At 30.6% G+C, this 21,205-nt stretch overlaps 2 protein-coding genes across 2 annotated transcripts in view; both read right to left on the bottom strand.

Moving 5' to 3' along the window:
* Positions 1–549: 549 nt before the first annotated feature.
* LOC107446403 (prefoldin subunit 2-like) lies at positions 550–4,641 on the bottom strand (the record flags this gene model as incomplete). Its single annotated transcript, XM_016061033.3, is given in 3 exon segments — positions 550–672; positions 744–852; positions 3,699–4,641. Coding segments are annotated over 3 exon segments (351 nt in total). The 5' UTR covers positions 3,842–4,641.
* A 3,432-nt stretch (positions 4,642–8,073) lies between these two features.
* LOC107446404 (vacuolar protein sorting 50) overlaps positions 8,074–21,205 on the bottom strand; it is a 38,716-nt gene continuing 25,584 nt past the window's right edge. The window contains exons 18-26 of the mRNA XM_016061034.4: positions 20,969–21,060; positions 19,291–19,317; positions 19,093–19,209; positions 17,982–18,079; positions 16,423–16,519; positions 15,595–15,753; positions 15,393–15,514; positions 12,889–13,078; positions 8,074–12,652 (exon numbers count right to left, since the gene is read on the bottom strand). Coding sequence (XP_015916520.1) covers positions 12,539–12,652; positions 12,889–13,078; positions 15,393–15,514; positions 15,595–15,753; positions 16,423–16,519; positions 17,982–18,079; positions 19,093–19,209; positions 19,291–19,317; positions 20,969–21,060 — 1,016 coding nt within the window. The 3' untranslated portion in view covers positions 8,074–12,538. The remainder of the gene's footprint in view (positions 12,653–12,888; positions 13,079–15,392; positions 15,515–15,594; positions 15,754–16,422; positions 16,520–17,981; positions 18,080–19,092; positions 19,210–19,290; positions 19,318–20,968; positions 21,061–21,205) is intronic.

The following is a 21,205-nucleotide window of genomic DNA, read 5'->3' as shown; positions in this document are numbered from 1 at the left end:
ATATATATATATATATATAGCGTGCGTGTGTGTAGTTATAAAAAATGCAGTTAAATTAAAGCAATCTAATTTTAGGGTCTCTTAAATCAATATCAAACCTGGTAAGTCATTATCGCAGAAAGTCAGCTTAACCTTTTTTTTTTAAATTGCTGGAGGTGACAACCTTTTTGTAGATGAAAATATCGCTTAATTTTTAAGGCTTAAATATTCTAAATGCTATGTATGTAGTAAAAAATCGTTTAATAAAACCTTACAAATTATCTTTACATATATATATATATATGTATAATTTCTTTAACTAAAATGATGCAAGGAAATAGTAAAAAATAGTCAATCAATTATGTGTTAAATTTACACTACAATCTATTTCTTAGAATAATTTCATAAACATTCAAGTGTTTCAGAAGCCTTTTATCATTTTAGGCAATACAATTCAAATTTGAAAGGGAAAAAAAATCTGTCAGAAATAGAAAAATTCTTTTTGTATAATCACTATACATAGGAATTAGTTAAAGTTTTCCTTCAAAATAAAGTAATATCAATAATAATGTTTCATTGAACTGTGTTCTTTAATCAAGATGGGACTCTTATGCTGAAATTACTTTGGAAATCTCTGAGTTGCTTTACTTTTTCTCCTATTTCAACCTTCAGATCTTCGAGCCTCTTTTCACTCTGTTGAAATAAAACTGCATTCATTCTCTGAATAAATAAAACATTGGAAGAAGAGAAAATGAAGTCATTACCTTTTCTTTTTCATTGAGAGCGTAAGTTAGGGCATTACCTTCCATCAAAATGTCACTTCTCATCAAAAAACATTTGCGATCTGTGACCTTCAGTATTTTTATCATTTCCCTACGACAGAAGAAATTAGATCGTAGAATGCATGCTCTACAATGAAAAATTGACGGTCAACATAACAAAATAGCAATTAAAAAATTGTCTGCCGATCGCCACAATTTTTTGTTGTTGTTAAAAGCGAACCTCTGGTATTGTTTTTATATAATAATAAATGTGTAATTGTTATGAATATTTTTTAATATTCTAAAAATCATTTTATTTCACTTTTGTTTAAGATTGTTCTTCAGTTTAGAATTAAACCCCTTTCATGTTTACTATTTTTTGAGAAATCCCTAATATCTAAAGTTTTTTTTTTAATCTCTTAAAGTTTTTAATTTTTGATAAACTGACCACAGTTGAAAAAGCTGCCGCTGGCTACTCTTTAAAATTTCTTTATTTTATCCTATAAAGCGTTCTATGAATTTATAATCTATACATATGACAAAATAAAGAATGTGTGTATACATGTCTGCATACTGAATAAAAATACAACATTCTACATAAAGCTTAATAAGTGTATTTGTAAACAGATTACGAAGCCCGATTTTCGATTTTTTAATTATTAAATTTTTTCAGATGCGCTTTTTTTTTTTTTGATTTTGCGATACTGTTTTACAGTTTCTATCTTTTTATTGAAGATCTTTTAATACAAAATAATTAATCTTACTTATATATTGTTAACTTTATCTTATGATGTTTTATTTTTCGATAATTTTGCATTTTGAAGCCAATTGCGTAATATAATATGAGAATCCTTTTGTTTCCCGTCTTATTTGCATCAGAAAATAACTTCAATTTAAATCATACACAATGAGCTTTCCACTTTCATTCAAGCCCGTAGAGAAAATTACAAATTTCTGATTCTCACGGCAACCATTTCTTCTACCTTTGATGCCAGATTATTTGGGCCCATGTCCAAGAATTCGTGGGTTCGAACCCCGCCAGCCGAAGACTCCCCATGTAGTTAATGGTTGAGTCGCAAAGTCCTCCATGTTCCCATAACAAATCAATACCTCTTGGGCTACTGATCCAGGAGTTTCCTTGTCTTCTGGCTTAGTTCAAAATTACAAGGCTACGGAGTTGAACATTAGTAGTCGTAAACCCAAAAATTTGGGTCGGCTGTATAAAATAAAGGACGGATATAAAAAGAAAATACAGGTGGTTAAAGATTTGCAAATTTCGATCAAATGATAATCAATAATAATCCTGCATGTCAAATAACCTGTAATTTTGTGTTCATGAAAGTTATTCTAAAAATTGTGGAAAATTTTTAAAGAACAACAAGTCACAAGTTTAAATAGTTTAATTGAATTGCAATATGAATTTTTAAAGAAATAAAAAGTTGCAGATAAACAGCTAGGTTTTTTTCTCTCATTAGCCCCACTGACAGTAACAAGGACACCCCAAGTATTTCCTCCCCCCCCCCAAAAAAAAAATANTCCCCCCCCCCCCCCCAAAAAAAAACATTGATCGACTCACGAAATTGTGCTTACTGTCAAAAATTCGGCGGAAGACAAGAGCCCTCCCTGCAGCACGGCGTAAAATATCGAAGTCTATTAGAGCAAAATAGCTAAACAGCCTCCCAAATGCGTAGAAGACGCAAAAATGCAGATCGAATTTTAAACTGTAAACAGAAATGTTAATGAGTGATTTGGTTTCCCTTCACAGGAAATAGATTTTCTATAATCGAGATAAACTGTAGTGAGAAAATGGTAGAAGTAGTGTACAAAAATGAAATAAAATTTCCTGAACATCAAGTACTGAAAAGGAAAAAAAAAAATTACTTGGGAAGTTTATTATTTCTTTAGTTGGTACTTAATTAGTTATTACGTGGTTCTAGATATATAGAAAGATCTTTTTTGGTCAGTTCGGCTCCTCTTCCATCTTAGTTCCCGGGGCAAACTCTCCCAGCTGTCCCTTAGATCCGTCCCTGACTAAAAGTACTTGAATTAAACCATGATCAAAGATTCAGCCATGCAGATCATCATGGGAGAAAAACAGGGTAGACGTCACAAATAGAAAGGGTATACTTGAAATGCAAAACGCCGAATATAATCAATTATCTCCTCCTTCCCTCGTCGAAATGCGCCGTCGCGCTCTTCAGAAGTCCCTGATAAGAAATACAATTTTTTTTTCTTTTTTTAATGGCGGGCACTTGGGGTTTGTCCCGTTGGCCACAGAACTGCTACTCTCTTCTCGTTACCCAGCGGGCACCGGTAGCGAAGCCTCGGCAGTGGAGCAGCGTCGCACACGTCACACAACCACAAACCCGTTTATAGGGCGGGCCACATTCACACACAAAGGAGAAAGGACATCCATGCTCTGAGCAGGATTCGAACCGCGGCCAATGGCTCCGCAGTCAGACACGCTAACCACTCGGCCACATGGTCGGCATAAGAAATACAATAAACATACGTACTTACCTTCAGCAATGAAATTTGCACTGCAGGCGAAAGACTGGCGTTCATCTTGTGTGGCTGTTGTTAAACTTGCTTGTGCATTTTTATTTGGATACGATTATCACAGGTGATGGTTTCATCTTACTTTTATTTTAATTATTTACTATTAAAAGATACTTTATGGCAAGCGAATTTCTATTCTCACACTTCATCGCAGAGCCGAGATGGAGGACGATGGTTCTAAGACAACGGTGTCTCCAATTCTCCATTGCATTGCATCGGGATGTTTCCCAGACCGTCGCCAATAGCCCATTGTGCAGCTCTAGCGAGACGTAAATGAACAACAACATTTGCGATTATCTCGAAAAACCATTGACCACGAACTGGTAGTTCTATTGGTATTATTACTCCCCCAATTTAAAACCAAGATCATAAATAAATAGGCTGATTTGGTCTCCTTACCTAAGTTCTTCGAGGCGTAACTCTTTTTCGACTACCTTTGCATGTAAGCACCGCACATCTTGTCGCAGTTTTTCGTACTTCTTCAGGATTTCTGAGCGAGATTCATTAAACTCCTGTCTTCCGTCAAAGTTTTCGTTTGACATTTTTATGGTTCAAGTGCCTCGGTTACTAATCGTCGTTTCTTTTTCTTTCAGAAGTAGAAAGGACACGCTTCATTTTATATACCGATTTTCATGCTCATGCGGACTTAATATTATTGAAATTTAATCGCATCATTCGCTTTCTTCTGGAATTAACAACACAGTGGTCTGAATCCAAAAGTCTGAGCGTTTTGAAAAAGTTTTATATTATGTCACTCTTAGCAGTTTAGAGGGTCAATTATGACCAATATGAAGTCAGATATTCATGATTCAGGTTGGTCACTTTTATTAAATTGGTGAAAGGGGATTATATCTGAGGTGATCATTTGAAAGCCTGCTAATAGTGGACTGCTGAACGACTCTATCAGTCTCGATGGTAAGGGCACCACCTGGAGCCTAACCTACTACTAGGGCGATTATCTAAAGCTGTCTGTTAAATGAGATTTTTACCCTGGAGTAGTTATGTGATAACAGCGCATGAGAGGCGCCTTTCTTAGCAAAAGATCAGCAATTTTATTGCGCAGAGGCCAATGTATGACGGTATCTATCGGAAGTAGATTTCGTATTCGAGTATTAAGGATTGAGACAAGATTTTTGTCACCAACTTAAAGTCCCGCAGTGGACTGATCGTTAAGACACGGTTCCCAGCAGATCACTGAAGTATCACTGGCTGCGGTCAGTGTGCGGGTGGGTGACCACTTGGATCAGTGTGCGTAGGTACCGAGGGTGTGCGGTATTGGTCCTCGTTAAACTGTGCTACCGTAAAGTGCTCAACTTCGCGCGCAGGTCGTCGGGCTACCGAAGCGGGGGTGCCATCCCCTCCGCAGAGGATCAAAATTGTGAGGATTCGTGAGAAGCTCATCATCAGGGATGTTTCCCAGACCGTCGCCAATAGCCCATTGTGCAGCTCTAGTGCGACGTAAATAAACAACAACAACAAGTCACCAACTTAAATCCAGTTTCTTAGGTGCTAGATTGCACTATAACTGTCTTATAAGGTCCATATTTGTGTGGATGGAGTTAAATTTGTTGAGTACCACATCTATGAAGATTAGCTCAAATCTAAATACAGAGAATTCTATTCTTATTCCTAATTTACACGAGTGGTGTGCCATCAGGGGCGTGACAGGGCAAGAGGATTGAAAACTTGATTTGTTTATTTACCTCCGATTCTCATGACCTGCTTTCCAGGCGGCGGGCGAAGACAGCTGAGAGTCAGGCCGGAATTAAAGTCCGTGATGATTGTCACTTTTTTTTTTCTTTCAATAACGTCTTTATTTTTCACCTATCGTTGCAAAATGGAGTTCTTAACATCAGGAATAGTGGAAATTTGACAAATCTTTTTTTTTTTTTCAGGCTTGTGGCTACAGAAGTCTGTTTTCAGACCCCATGTAAGGCAATTTGAAAAATCAGGCTTAACGAAGACACTGCTACCACAAGAGCTATGTTCGTATTTGCTGTTATTGGTATAAATTTGAATAGCAATATCTGGAATTCGGTTAATGACCTCAAGAACAATCTGACATAGGAAATCGGGCAGACTTTTGCTTTTTTTAAAGAGGGTTCTGAGTTCAGGTTTAAAATGGATTCCAGAAAAGCCCTCAAGACTTTTTTTAAAAAATATTTTCAAGATTTATATCCGGCAACATCTTTCGCTTTATTCATCCATTATTATTATTTTTTTATATCAAGTCAAGTTCGAGCATATGAAATGATCTCGCAAAATAAGATATATTTTTTTTTCTACAATGAAAAAAAAATTTGCAAAAAGTACTTTAAAATACACTAGCTTTCGAACAAATTGTAGTTAAGTTATGGTAAAAAAATTCACAAACATTCATTCCCATTCAGAGCTTTAAATTTCAACCCTGCACTTGCATTCTATTGGGCAGTAGATCAAACAGTTGATAATTCTAGATCTAATAAAGAGTCTTATTATAATTTTTTTTATGCAATCATACTTGTGCATTTCTTAATATACATGTGTGATTTCAAGTCTCATAATTTTTGCGCAGTAAATGTAACGTAAAGCAGAAAAAAAGTACTTAAAATTGCATTAACTTTTAAACGAATTGGAATTTTAAACAAAAATGTCCCTTTCACACCGTCAAATTTCAAGTATAGTTGTAATCCTGCGGCAAGCAAAGCATGGCATGTCAGCAACTCGCATGGTATTTTTTTAAACACATTTTACAGTTAATAATTAACTATCGACTCTTAAATTCCCTGTATATTCTTCTACACAACTTCGTAATTTCAAGTCGTATAGTTTTTAACAAAACAAAATAAAACGAAATGTAATGCAGCAAAACAAAATGTAACGTTAACACCCAAAACAGCAGCGAAGTTAATATACTGAGAATACAAATTATGAGAATTTAAATCAACATAAGATATTTAGAAATATTAAAATCTTACATCGCGCCGGGTGAGTCTTTTATTCAGCTAAAAATTCGCATTTTCAGAAAATGGACACGACCTCAAAACTTACATTTTTCTTTACATAATGTACTATTTGATAATATAATCAAACGAACCTCACACGAAAAAATAAATGCAGGACCTGGTTTAAGACTAGAAGAATCAGACATTGAGCTAAAAGCGTCAGCATCCTTTGTCCCAGTTAAGACAGTCAGAAATATTCCACGGGGAGATTTTTTTTCGACTCTGGACGTGCTTTATAGAGAACCGATTGATTTCATTTTCATAAAGGGATACATTGTTTTACTATGATGCTTTTGTTACTTGTTATTAAATACGGTGATATGATCTCAGATCTCGGGGTTTCAATCATAACAAACGCCTTTTAACATAGTATATATTTAATAACAAAAGGATGATGATAATGGTACAGTGTCATGGAGGAAACTGATTAGAAAACTAATGATTTTACATTACTGCGCAGAGCGCCATCTATTGAGTTTTAGAAATTATAATTAATATGGAGAAATATTATTAACACTTGTTATGCAGCTCAGAAGTTATATACTAAATTGTATTGTTTGCGCGTTGACAAAACCAATGACAAAAGAAGTCTGTTAATATCTTTTGTGATTTTCTTAAAGGGATTACAGGGGTGATAGTGACACAAAGCGAAAAAACTCTGCAAATTTTATGTGCATAAAATCGAAAGCAATTTAACTACCATATATTTTTTGTATTTAACATTATTTTTTTTTAAATAAGATTTATAATTAAATTACCTACCGACGAAGAATACCTTTATAGTAACTCCTTTAAGAAAAATCTTAGTATTTACAAGAATCGCGATATTGGATTTTTAAAACGCTTGTCTATAAATCGTGATGCATGATTTTTAGAATCGCAATGTGTAGCTTTTAAATCACGTATAGTACGAAAGCCGATGTTTGATATTACAAACGTGTGAATACAAATTGCGATGTTGGATTGTAACTTTTAAATTGGGAAAATATGGAAATCTATGTTCGATAATAAAAATCAAGTGAATAAGAATCACGATATTAGCGGATGCCGACCCAGTTCCATATATTCAAATTAGCGAAAATCCGCCAAACCGCCAGAATCACACGCATGTAAACGCGTCGTTAACGGGATTTAGCGAAAGTTTTAAAATTTAAACTTTTGATTGCGGAAACGATAATCTATGGTCTTGAGAAAATCTGATAGTCCCAGAAAAGTCATATACCCTGCTACTAAGTTTTAGGCCTGGAATATGAAAATTCTGGAATTCCGGGACGCACCTCGAGGGTTTCGCAAGGAGAAAAAAAAACTTGGCCTCAGAGTTGTCTATTCTACTCAGTGTGTTTTTTGGAAAATAATATTTATTAAAAAAAATAATAATTTGCTCGTTACTTACTGTTTGTTTTACCTTCTTGATACAGAAATTGGGATGTACTCGATAAATAAAATTTTCAAAAAAAGGAAGAACAATAACACACTACTTCAGACAAATTTTTATATAAAATGGATCTTTCATTTCATACTCCATTTTTGTAAACAATTTTAAATCAAATAAACATTTCAAATATTTAAAAAAATACATCACTTTTCAAAATTCTTTGAATTAAACAACTTTTAGAGTGAGCTAGCCAGAGATGGATAAAATTGAACTTTACCTGTTCTATGGCAATACTTATAAAAAATAGCATGTTACTCTTGAAATGCGTTTTATATGCTAAAAAAAAAAAAAAAAAAAAAAAAAAAAAAAAAAAAAAAAAAAAAAAAAAAATTAAAANAATAAATATGTATACCAGTTCATAAAAATATGAGTTTTATTTATTCATTTTTTTTTTTTACAACCTGTGCAAAATTACATATAAAATGAATAAGACAAAATTTAACTTTGTACAATCATTTTTCAATGAGGAAGAATTTCAAATAAAGTATTAAGCTCCCTGGCCAAATTATTAGACGCACTGCAGATTTTTAATAATTACATGTCTTGCACGAGTATATACAGTACTTTTGTATTTAAACAAACATGTAATGGGTTTTTATTCAGGGGATTTTTTTATATACTTACTATTTACATTTATTTTTAAGGTATTGCATTACAATGTGGAATAACTGATACGCGAACGTAAATAAGTGCAAAGCGGTTCAGTCACGTTCTTGCGTGCGTCAGTTGCGGACGTGTTTCGGTGGCTTTATGCGCTGTGTCGTTTGTTTCGCAGTTTTGTACTACGCAGATATTTGTTTATTTTGTGTGCAGTGTATAAATAATTAATTGGAACATTTTCATCATGGGTAAAAAAGGCGATCTTTCACCATGTAAAAAAGTTGAAGTAAAGGCCCTCGAGAATACTAAAATATTTCCAAATCACAAAAGATCATGAAGATTGAAGGTTTCTGAAACTAGAGTATGACGCATACAGAAGAAAATCGAGTCGGGACGAATTGAGCTCGAAACGAAAGAAAAGATGAGGCAGAATCTTATAGAGCGTCTAACAATTTGGCCTGTGGATTAATCTTACGTTAAATGAAATAAGATAAGACTACAGCAAATAATTAAAATACTGAAGTTTGGAATGTATATTTAGTCAAAGAAATAATACTTTGAGTTAACAGTTTGTATGTATAATCAGAGGCTAAAACATAATGAACCACTGACAGACAAAGTGTAAAAATTTTAAAATCCTAGTAAGTGGTGGTGATAAGATATAATAATTTTTTTTAAAAAAAAATATTTTTTAATCTACAGATCTTAATGTACGAGGGAAAATTTCGTTTAAATTAATAAAAACTTTAGGCTTAGAATGCACAGTCTTACAAGTGGCAGGTCAAATTTATTTAATTTAAAAAATTGCACTTCATATGTCATCTAGTCAACAGGGTGCGTAAAATTTTTAAAGGTGCTTATTTTCGTTTTTTAAAAGCCCTTAATGGTGCTTTTTTCACCGGGTGTTTTTAAAAAGTGCTTAATTTTCCCTTTTCTTTACCATATAAATGAGATTTTTCTTTTCTTTACCATATAAAGTTTTTCCTTGAATTACGCAAAAAGCGTGTGGTTTTCACATTGCTTATTTCAACGTTTTCATAATTCATTTAACCAAAATCTAATTCGACATACCATTTGTCCGTAGCATATGAAAGCACCAAGTATTTGCAAGTTCGAATACTGAGCGGGATACGGTGGGAAGGATTCATGCATTCTCATGAGCAACTCTGCTGAATTTCGCAAGAGAGATTATCTTTTTAAATTACTGTTAAATTAATTATTTATAATTTTGAAAAAAAAATTTTTTACGTAATTGTGTAAAGTAATTTTTAATTTAAAAAATTGAATGATTCACTCAATATTGAATATATTTAAAATTGTGCTTAATTGTTTTTATGGTGGCTAATAATAATCATGAAAAATTTCTTTGTCAGAAACTAGTTATTTTATCATGATCATGCAACTTAGAAAATTATTTTGCATTTTGTTAACACATATATATATATGAAGAACTTTCAACAATATGAAGGGAAAAAAAATTAGTAGTGCACACATCCTAATTATGATATTTTTTTAAAGTGCTTAAAAATATTTTTTGAGTGCTTAAAAAGTACTTAAAAGCATTTTTTGCTGAAAAATTTGGCTACGCACCCTGTTCAAATGATTTAAAAACCTTTATGTTTTAACTTCAATACACAGCTGTCAGATCGTTTTAGACTACAAAATATAAAATAAATATTTGAATTTCTAAGACAAGAAGAGGAGGATAGGAAAAGAGTTGGAAGAATGTCACACAAAGTTTTTGTTAATCTGGGTGAGCAATTAACTACACATTTTAAGATCACTTCAGATCAGAGAAGAGGATATGAAAAATTTTTTTTAGAGGTTTCAAAAACATTAGCACAGAAAAGTATATCACTGCAAATGAGATCATTTTCAATCCTCAAACCAATGCAAACGCGCAACTTCTAACGAAATTTTCTCTTGCTTAGAATAATTAGATAAGAATTTACCAGACCAGAATACTTATGCAAGCAATAATGTTAATATTTGTTAATAATATTAATAATATTTGTTAATCTGGGTGAGCAATTAACTACACATTTTAAGATCGCTTCAGATCAGAGAAGAGGATGTGAAAATTTTTTTTAGAGGTTTCAAAAACATTTTATAATTAGCACAGAAAAGTATATCACTACAAATGAGATCATTCTGAATCCTCAAACCAACGCGCAACTTCTAACGAAATTTTCTCTTGCTTAGAATAATTAGAAAAGAATTTACCAAACCAGAATATTTATGCAAGCAAAAAAATACATCTGATTTATTTAATTGAAATTGCATAATTTTACGAGGGAGTACAGTAACAAACACTTGCATTTGAAAAGGTTAGAACTTGCAGTAGGTACAGAGCGCAAAACAAAAGAAAATCTTGGTTAACTTTTTAATGAAGTTGCCGATCATACCCGTTCAAAGGGGCAACATCAAATATGATAATAATTTAACATAAACTATTAAGTTACAGAATCAGAAGCGAAAACGTACTTTCTCTGAATAAATGTACCCTTTTTTTCAATGTATATAGTAAATTTTTGATTATTGAAAAATGGGGGGAAGGAGAGTTTAAAGAGAGAAGTGAAATGTTTGGCACCTTAATTTTAATTTCACTTTTTATGAATTTCGCCATATCTCAGGATAATTTTGCGCATATCGAAAAAAAATTTGCAGACAATCATAAATTTAGCTCGTTAAAGAATAATTTCACATAAAAAATTATTGTTAAGATTTTCATTATTTTATTTAATAAAGGTAAAAAAAAATGATAAGCATGAAATTTTTTTTACATCATTGTAAAATATATAATTTTTAATGTTAAAATACAAAATTTCTACAAAATTTGTCTAACAGTTCTAAAATACAGCTTCTTTTAAGTTACATAACTCAGCTATTTTCGATAAAATTTTGTCATTCCAAATTGCATAGTTAAAAATGATGTAAGAATTTGCAAAACTTTCAATTCAATATTGTCCGTTCCTTATTGTATAAAATAAAAAATAATGAATAAAACTATTAAAAATTAATTTTTACATGAAACTCTTTGATAGATGAATTTTATAACTGTGTGCAAAATTTTTTAAGTTTGCGTGAAAATTTTCAAAATATGGTAAGCACTAAGTGAAATTAATATAATGGGGGCCCAAACTTTCAAAAGGTTTACTGATGAAAGTATTCGGAACATATTCTCCAGATTGCAGCTGCACCTTACTTTGATGGTCAAAAATCCAAAATCGTAGGGAAAAGGGCAAGTTTATTGAAGTTAAGTATGTTTTGTAAACAAGTCAATGGTTAGCACTAATTAATTAGTATTTTTGAGGTCGTCCCTTTAAAAGATTAAAATTGATATAGTTTGTGAAAAAATCTGATCAGGACAGTTATTTAAGGTGATATCTTTTTTTGTGCACGGCCAGAGAATGATATGGAAGACAACCATTGCAGGATAATTATCGGCAAGAGAAACTCTTATCACTGAAATAGTACCCATGAAAATGAACCAAAAGTTTTTCCATAACACTATGGTAGAATGAAATAATTTTTTTTTTAACATTCATAACTTTTCCATATTAGCTATTTCTGATTGCCTTTGTTTTTCCATTTTGTTTTGTTCATGTATCGCATTAGATTGTATTCAATTAACCAATCACTTTCTCTCTCCAAATATTTTTTTAAGCCCCATTGGAAAGAAAAATATTCAGCTGAACTGGAATAAACAAATAAAGGTGAACAGAAATGTTTATGGAAACAAAATTAAAATAAAAGATTTATCATTTTTTAAACATATTTGAAGCAACTTAAAATAAATTTATTTAATATGTATATAAGCTCTATGCAAGAGTGAAATAAAAATATATTACAATAAGTTATCTAGATAAGTGAACATTTTAGGGCAACATTTACACAGAAAACCACCGCCATTCAAAAAGAAAAAGTACTCATTCAATACCACTAATTAAAAAAGAATAAATAAAAATTTGCTCAACTTATCATTGTGAGAGAAAAGCAATTTGATAATTTAAATTATTCAATAAACATAAAATTATTTCCCATTTCATCAAAGAAAAAAGAACATTCAGCTTTCCAAGGAAATACAAAGAATTTTTTACCGGGTAATGTCTTGTGAAACAAAGCTGTAAAGACAAGACGATGAGTTAAAGTGTCCTTTACAAGCTATGTCAATATTTTATTTTACATTTAAATCAGGTGGATGAAATGATACAGATGGGTCACCTTCTTAATTTGTCACCTTCCTCAATTAAACTGATGAGCCTCTGCCTTCCTTTCTTATTCAGCTGAGTTATGCAATTCACTAAACTGATCAACTGCTTATTTGTGTACTCCTAGAAAACAAGAAAAGGTGTTCCATAATGACTGCCCTTAAATACATCTTTAAAGAATTCTTGTCTGAAAGCTATACACATTGAATTAATATTAAGTGAGAAAAGCATGGAAATGTTTTGAAATGCTAACCAAACATATCAACTGTTTACTTCTACAGTGGACATCTACATTCTTCTATATTTTGCATATAATAAAAATATTATTTAGTGCTGCAAATGAATTTAAAAAAAGTCACCTTGTGTGAACGTATCCACTGTTCCAGATTCTGCTCCAACATGTAATAGGCTTTGATGTAGCTTTCTACAAGCTCCTTCCCTGGGAGGGGCTGCAGCTCAGTCAGTCGCTCCACTTTGCAAAGAAACTGCTGATAATCCAACTGCATTAGGGCTCTACCACCATTTGTGCACTTCTTTGCTTGTGAAAACCTGTTCCAATTTTAATTTATAAAAAAGTTCACAAATTTTGCAATTTAATATCATATTACAGAAAAACTAAATTTACTATTTTTATAACTAATACTATTTTTATAACTAATAATAAGGAATATAAAACTATTTTTATTCCTATAGAAATAATTTGGTGGATCCGACTTCATTTATTAAGAGCTATTTAAATTTTATCTTACTAACAATACAATTTAAAAATTTTCAGAGAGAGTGCGAAATTTTTAATACCATTCTTATTCCAATGCATATATCAAACTTTTAAGGGTTTCTAGGAAAAATAAGACCTTCCCTTAAATGAATAAATATTCTAGTGTATCATAAAAAAGGATACACCGCGTCTGAATAATTCTGGATAGGTAAATTAAAATTACAAATCTTTTCCTATGTTCACTTTTTGAAGTATATTTTTATTTTTGATAAGGTACGTGACAATAAATCTGGATAGTAATAATATATTTTAAAATACCACAACATATAATTTTTTATGTTTGATACAAAATCTAAGAATTAAAAAGACTGATAATGTTAAATTATGTAGTAGGCAATTGTACACTAAATAAAAAATAATCTATTAAAACTTTGTTTGCTACATCTTCCATTTAACAAACCTGTTTTACATGACTTAACTTTTCTATCTACTATTCAGTGTTGTGTATTTTAGGGGGCCTTAACACAATTTGAACTCTAAACCATATATTTTTCTCTGACAAAATAATTTAACATTGAAATTGTATAACAAATCATATTACAGAGATGATAACACTTCATTAAAGTGAGAAAAATAGGAATACTATTTCCAATTTTCGTGTTTTTTTTTTCTCTTCAAATTTTTAATGAGAATGTGAAAAAATAAACACTATGCTAAATGTTAAATTTTTTCTACATTTTTTTTTCCTTCAAAAAAAAATTAAACTAGTTTTTAGCTTAATTGCACTAAGCATTGCAATAAGTTAATCGTTAAGTTTTTACACTTCAAGGTGGAAATTTTCTGTAAAAATGTTTCTTTAAAAACTTCAATTTAATACTTTCTTACAAAATCATTCAAATAAAAACATTGTCGTGAGAAAGAAATTACACAAAGACGGTAAAATATTGATCGTAACAAACATCTAAGTACTTTGTAAAAAACCTCCACCATCTAAGAATCACATTTGTAAGAATTTATATCGGTAAGCTATTTACCCAATGGGCTACTTATTAACCTAATGTTGATGATTAAAACATGTTAAAATTAAAAGTTTTAAAAATTGATGTTTGGGAAATATAATTGTTGTTCGGAACTAAAACAACGCACAGAAAGTCACAATATCTGTATTATTTTTAAACAAACTATCAGTTAATATTTATAATAATTTAAACGAAATGAATTTTTATTTTAGTTAGGTTTTTATAAAACGACTTATTTTGGTTATCCAGTGAATTTCAGGAATGAGGAAGAAATATTCAATTGGTAAAAAAAATTTTTATAGTTAAAATGTCCTCTCCCACACGTTTTGATTTTCCAACGCATCCCACACATGAAAAAATTTAAGAAAATAATGCAATGTTACAATAACTATGAGTTATAATGTTAAAAAACTATTACAAAGCATTTTCAAAAGTTTGAATTTATGAAATTAAATATGATAATTACATTATTTTTGTTCATTTCATGGAATTCATCTTTTTATTTAAAAAAATTCATGCATGTAATTCCGGCTTCATCTTACATGTGTGTTGTTGTTCGTTATACTACTTGCCTATACCAGCAAGCCTGCTTGAAACTAAGTGAATTTTAAGGTAGAGAGTGTGTTTCTTGTTTTTTCAGTTGGTCCATCTATGGCCAAGAATAAGACTTCAGCATCACATCCCATTTTACAGGAAGTACCCAGTCATACTTCATTCATTCATCCACAGATCATAAATTTGATCTGAACCAGAGAATGATCAATTTCCAATTCAGTACCCCCAAAGGCATTAGTTATAGGAACTTGGAAGACTTTGTGATCCCCCACAGATTTAACGAGTACCAGTCACTATTTAATACATCCTTAATGACCCTTGGGGTGGGGGGATTTGAACTCATGAACATGAGCCTAATGTCCTACTAACTAGGCTATCCTGGGCCTACATGTGATGATTGCTTTAATTGCTATATACATAATTTTAAAAATGACAACTACATGAAAATTACTCAAAATTTCTTTTTTAAAAGTATACATTATATCACATTTAATACAGAGAATGTGCAACAAAAAAAAAGTCCTGCAGATGAGCATGGAATCAACATTTTGAGTATAAAAATTGTCTTTACCCTTCAATAAAGGAATGATTTGAAAACTTAATACAATATTCCCAGAGAAGATCGTACGTTTCTTTGGGTATTGGAACTTTCTTGCTCACTTCAGAGAGTCTCATGCTGAACACCTGCAATTCCTAAATAAATACATCAAAATTATTTTTTAACATGCATGTGTTTTAGAGCAAGGAATATTTTGAACAGGAAATGAACTTGCCCTCAGTAGTATGTCCACATATTGGCTATGTTGGGACATTATTTCACTGATGTCCCACTTGACAGCCGACATCTGAGTGATGATTTGATCGTAATCGATTGTCTTGGCACTCACGGCTGCATAGATTGGACGTCTGAGCTCTGAAGCTTGGCTGACTGTCTGCAGATATAAAAAATAAATTACTTATTTTTTTGTTGTTTACTTATCAGTTTTACAATGTTTTACTGACACAGAGATTGTCTGATAACAGCAATACTCTCTTCACTCATTTATTTGCAAACACAAAACAGTTAGATAGCTTTTATTATATGCAGCTTAGTTTCAGATTATTTCCATAAATGAGGGAATCTTTTCCTCTCTTTCAATCAACAATTTTTCCCTAAATCTAAGAGGAAAAATAATCTGCAGCAGCAGTAATAATCTCGAACACCCCTCGACGTGCTGCAGGATTTCTGCAACCAGACAACTAAAAGGTATTAACAGCATTTTATGGTTATGTTACGATTCTCTATGATAGCTAGAAAGCTTTTTTAAAAATCAAATAAGGCTTATTTTATTTTAACAGCATACTGTGTTCATAGAGATATTAAGTACAACAAAGGTTTAGGTGAGTTATGGCAAAATAAATAAACGTAAAACTTTTGAAAAATTAAAATTATTTCTATATATTTTTAAAATTTTTTCATAATCTCTTGAGTTTTTTTAAAAATATTAGTTCTTTGCTCAGCTCTAATATAACGAATAATTAAGAACCTCAAATATAATAAATTATAACTTCAAATAAACTGTAGTAACTTTCCTGACTAAGTAAAAAAAAAAAAAAAATACCTGTGAACAAAACTGTTGAAGAAACGCCTTTTTATTGCTTGGAATGAGCAGCTCAAGATTTGGATGTAGCAGCTCAAACTGTTCCGCCAGAAACACTCTGATATAGAAAAAAAAATTGCATTGCAATTAATGAAGTATGAAACAAGAAAATTATTCCCAGAAAGAACATTATTATAACAGAAGTATATAAGGCTGGCAATGTTTTGGACATAATATCTAAAATCTTGGATAAAAAACCTTGTTTTTCACCATCAAAAATATTTTGCTGTTTATTACTGTTCAAAATTACTTTGTCCAAAAACTGCAAGCATATTTTCTCAAAGAATTATTTAAAGAATAGTAAAAGAAGTCAGCAACACATTGTAGTACAAGATTAACAATATTTTAATTAATGTATATAAGTCAACTTTTTTTAATCCGAAATTTTTACAAAAATCACAGAATCGACTTGTACACTGATAATAAAGTCAAACATTCATTGTTTGTGAAGTATAGATACACTAAAAGCTATGAGATAGATAAGAATAATTTTCTGTCAATTTACTTCTTTCAAAAACAATATTTTAAATGAGATAAAAAATAAGAATTAAAAAAGCTAGGATAATTTATTCAAGAGTATTTCAAAAAATATAACACCCTTCAAATGTTTTTGAGTTTCAAGTATTAAGCATTATTAAGATTTGTCTTAAATATATTTAATTTTCTGAGTGGTTTTTAATAGCTTTCGTGATTGAGTAAGTTCATGACTTTTGTAGCAATTAAAAAAATAAGTTCCATTTACGATATATGCCAATATATATGCGGAACATCCAGAATATATGGCATTCAGAACTATAGCATCCAACTCATGTGGCTCTGCAACATGTAAAAATTGATTCAAAACAGCAAAAGAAAAGAGATTAATGGCTATCATTGTTTTCCAAAAAAGCAATCTTTAAAGTTTGTTTAAAAAAAATAAAGATAATGATATTTAATATCATGTGCTCCAAACATTTGCTGACATTCACACTGGTGTTTATTGGAGAGAAAATATTTTTTTAGAGGTTGGCAGCACTAATAACGAAAACACACAGCCATCTGAAATTCATTTCTGCTGCATGTATACCAGAACAGCGTATCGCTGCGAAATTATGGTAAATAAAACCAAAATTTGAAGAGAATTGGTTGAATAGTTCATGAGAAATAAAAGTATGATTTCTTTCAGATGGAAAAATATGCTTCATGCTTAGGGCAAAACTATCAACCACTTTTCTGTTTGAACTATTGGAACCCCATTTTCCAGATTCTGAATACCCTATATTTTAATTCATCAAAGAGGCATGTTTATTCAGAAAAATTCTGGTTTCGTGGCTGATTTCGTAAATTAAAATATCTTCTGCACTGATTAATTACCACATTTAAGGGTAGACCCTTGAACCATTAAAATTAAGTCTTAGTAGATGAAAATCCAGTCATTATATCAAAAGTTATTCAGGGTAATCACTTTTTTATTTTGTGCACTGTACATCAATTAAAAAATTTACTTAAAAAAATTATAGATCAAAAATTAGATAACTCACAGAGATTCAGCAGCAGCAACTCTCTCTGCTAAGCCGAACAGATCTTCCACTTTCTCCAAATTGACAGCAGGGGATAGGCTGGGTGGAGGAATTTTATCCTGAAATAAGATATTAAATAAGGAATTATGCCTTAGGATTGACTACATGTATTGAAAGTACAGTAGGAAAGCAACAGAAGTTCTCTGAATGATCGAACTTTCACTGAATTACCATAATTGTGGTTTTAAGAAGCATCAACATAAATAAGTATAACAGCAACACAGATTACTCAGTGACACAGAGCTCTAAAGAGGGCTCTACCTTTGCCATCTTATTTTAGTAATTTGCAGTTTAAATTTTTTTTTTTGTATTTAACAAGCTTTTGATGATATAGTATCATTTGACAGCCCAATTACTTTGAAAAAATGGTGGGAAATAAGGGGGGGTCGCTTTATTAGATTAAGAGAAATAGAGCTTGATAATTTTTAGAACTTATTCGGATTTTTCCACCATACTTTAAAACAATAAAATTATGCAATGTGTGGTTTTCAGTCAGTAATTGAAAACCATACATTAGTCTGTATTTAATATCTCAGTCTGTTTGGTAAGCAAAAATATTAAATTACAGTTGTAAACTCACCAAATTTGTTGCAACATTACACTTTTAAGTTTTAATGTTTTAAAAAATGATTACACATATTCATTAACCTTTCTTAATGGAATTATAAAAAAAATGCATAAATGTGGGGACAGAATCAAACAGAGTTTTTCATAATTCATACTAAGTGAATAATTTCAACTTTTGCAGAACAATATGCCAACAATTATTGCAAAGCAATTATTGGAGTTGGTGTGAGAGACCAAGTGACAAGATATATTAAGATCAATAATTTGGTGACAGAGTGTCATTTGTTAAACACAATGTCCTAATTTTTATGAATCAGAGAGATGAAATCTTAGAGAAATGAAACTGACTTTCATCTAACCGATATTTCGTAATGGTTTTAAAATTCAATAACTATTTTTTCATAAAATTAAAGGAGACAAACAAAGTTCTAAATATTTTAACTAAACACTACGAGATAGTTATTTTCAGTATTTTATTCCTTACTCAATAAGGAAAAGAACATACCTTATTGTTACTTTCAAATGAATCTGCAGTTTCAATTTCGCAGGCTAAATTGTCTCGCTTTATCCTTTTCAAAGTCGTTTTCAATTTGTTACTGAGTATATTTTCTTTAAGATCGCTCTGAAATCCAAAGCAACATGTTATTAAAATAACTTATCTCATAAAGTATTAAATTTTATGTTAAAATGTGTACATACGAACCACTTCTTTGGCAAAGAAAATATATACCTAAAAAAGGAATGTGGAATAAGTAGTTGTATCATTCAAAAAATACAAACAATGGGGAATATGCATTATGTCCCAAAAACTATGAAAAATCGTTTATATTATTTAAATCAATCTTTAAAAAAATGGAAAATGCACTTAAAAATTTGCAAAAATGTCAAATTTAAAAGTAAAAAGCAATTGTAACTGAATTTAAATCAAACAAGACATGGTTTCGTGTGACAACACTCTACACAAAGCATTGCTCTACTTTCACTCGTCCTGTGTTATTTTCGATATCCATTTAATATCGTTCATTAATTTGCTGCTAGTTTACAAATAATTTATTCATTTTTTTTCTTTCTTTTTCAAAAAAAAAATAAATAAACTTTTGCTTCTTTATTAATTTTATATGAATCAAATTTTATAAATGAAATATTTTAAGAGCTACAGATTATAATGAGTTATTATTAAAATATCTAAAATTGAAATATTATTAAAAATAAATCATGAAAATATTACACTTTAATAATATTTAAATTTAAAAAAAAGTAAACATGCCCATTTCTTTTAAAAACTGCACATTCTTAATACTTCTTTTTTTAGATTTTAAATAACATTGAATTATGAAAATGATCCATATTTTAAATTCATAATCAGCTTTAAAATGAATTAAACTGAATTGTTATCCTATTCATAGATAATTGTAAATTACTGATATACACTCAGCTAATCATTCTTCAGGTCAGGTCGTGAAAATTATGGTGACTATGTGATAGGTTACCTCTCTTCATGACTGCTCTGCACGCCATATTTTTTGAACACGCTCTACTATGGGCACGCAAAAAAGGAGTTTTGATAGTAACACTTGAACAACAGGGCACTATACACTATTTATAACTACGCTGCTTAAGCTTTTCAGAATCTTCCATCGCTAAATTTAAAATAAATCTGCATTAACAACGATCAAGGTAGATTTAAACAATACTGATAGTAGGCGCTTGCTAGAATGTTTTACACAGAGCGACGTCACAGGCAAAGATCGTCAGCAACTGGCCATTTTTTTTGTGAGTAACGTCATCACAATTTAAAAAGCATTTTAAAAATAATTCAATTGCTTAAATGCAATTTAAGTGGCATTTTCCACTATGGTTTTTTAAGCTCTTTCATTTGAAAATGATTTTGAAAATTATACATACTGTCCACAATCAACTATAAGAATAAACAATAATTTTAAAAAATCTACTTAATGTGGATAGAATATTTTAATTATTAAAACATTATAAGAAAAAAGACATCCAAACCAATTTTTAAAAAATTTTCAGAGCTTCATTTTTCACAACAAAATATTTCTGATATGATCAGATATCAAAAGTTATTTAATAACTGTTTTATGACTATGTTTTAGCGAACTACCTTTTAAAAAATATTCAGATTTTTCAGTACTCTATTCATTATTATGTATCAGTTTTATTACTAAAACATTACACATAAGATAATTTATATCATTTAACAGGAGTTATAGCACACAAAAGGTCACTCAATATTTTTTTAAATAAGAAGAGGTTATTTAAAATAACAAAAGGAAAAAATTACTGCATAGAAATAAGTATTTTTTAAAACTTACAAATGCTATATAGTAGTATACACACTAAACAATAAATGGTGTACTTACTGAATACATATAGTAGTCAAATAGGTGAGTCATACATAGCAACACATCAAAAGCAATAGGCTTTAACACACTCATCATCTGCATGTACTTTCCTTAATACAAAGACAGTTTCATTAATATAAAATTTACATTTTTTCATAAATACAAAATTTAAAAAAAAGGTTTTCAATGAAATGAAATACCAGTTTGCTAAGTCTTTCCAATACAAAAAATAAAAAAATAATGCTAAAAATGCTT

Source organism: Parasteatoda tepidariorum, chromosome 1, assembly GCF_043381705.1.
Source record: "Parasteatoda tepidariorum isolate YZ-2023 chromosome 1, CAS_Ptep_4.0, whole genome shotgun sequence".
Lineage (NCBI taxonomy): Eukaryota > Metazoa > Arthropoda > Arachnida > Araneae > Theridiidae > Parasteatoda > Parasteatoda tepidariorum.
This window is presented reverse-complemented; position numbering and strand designations above follow the sequence as displayed.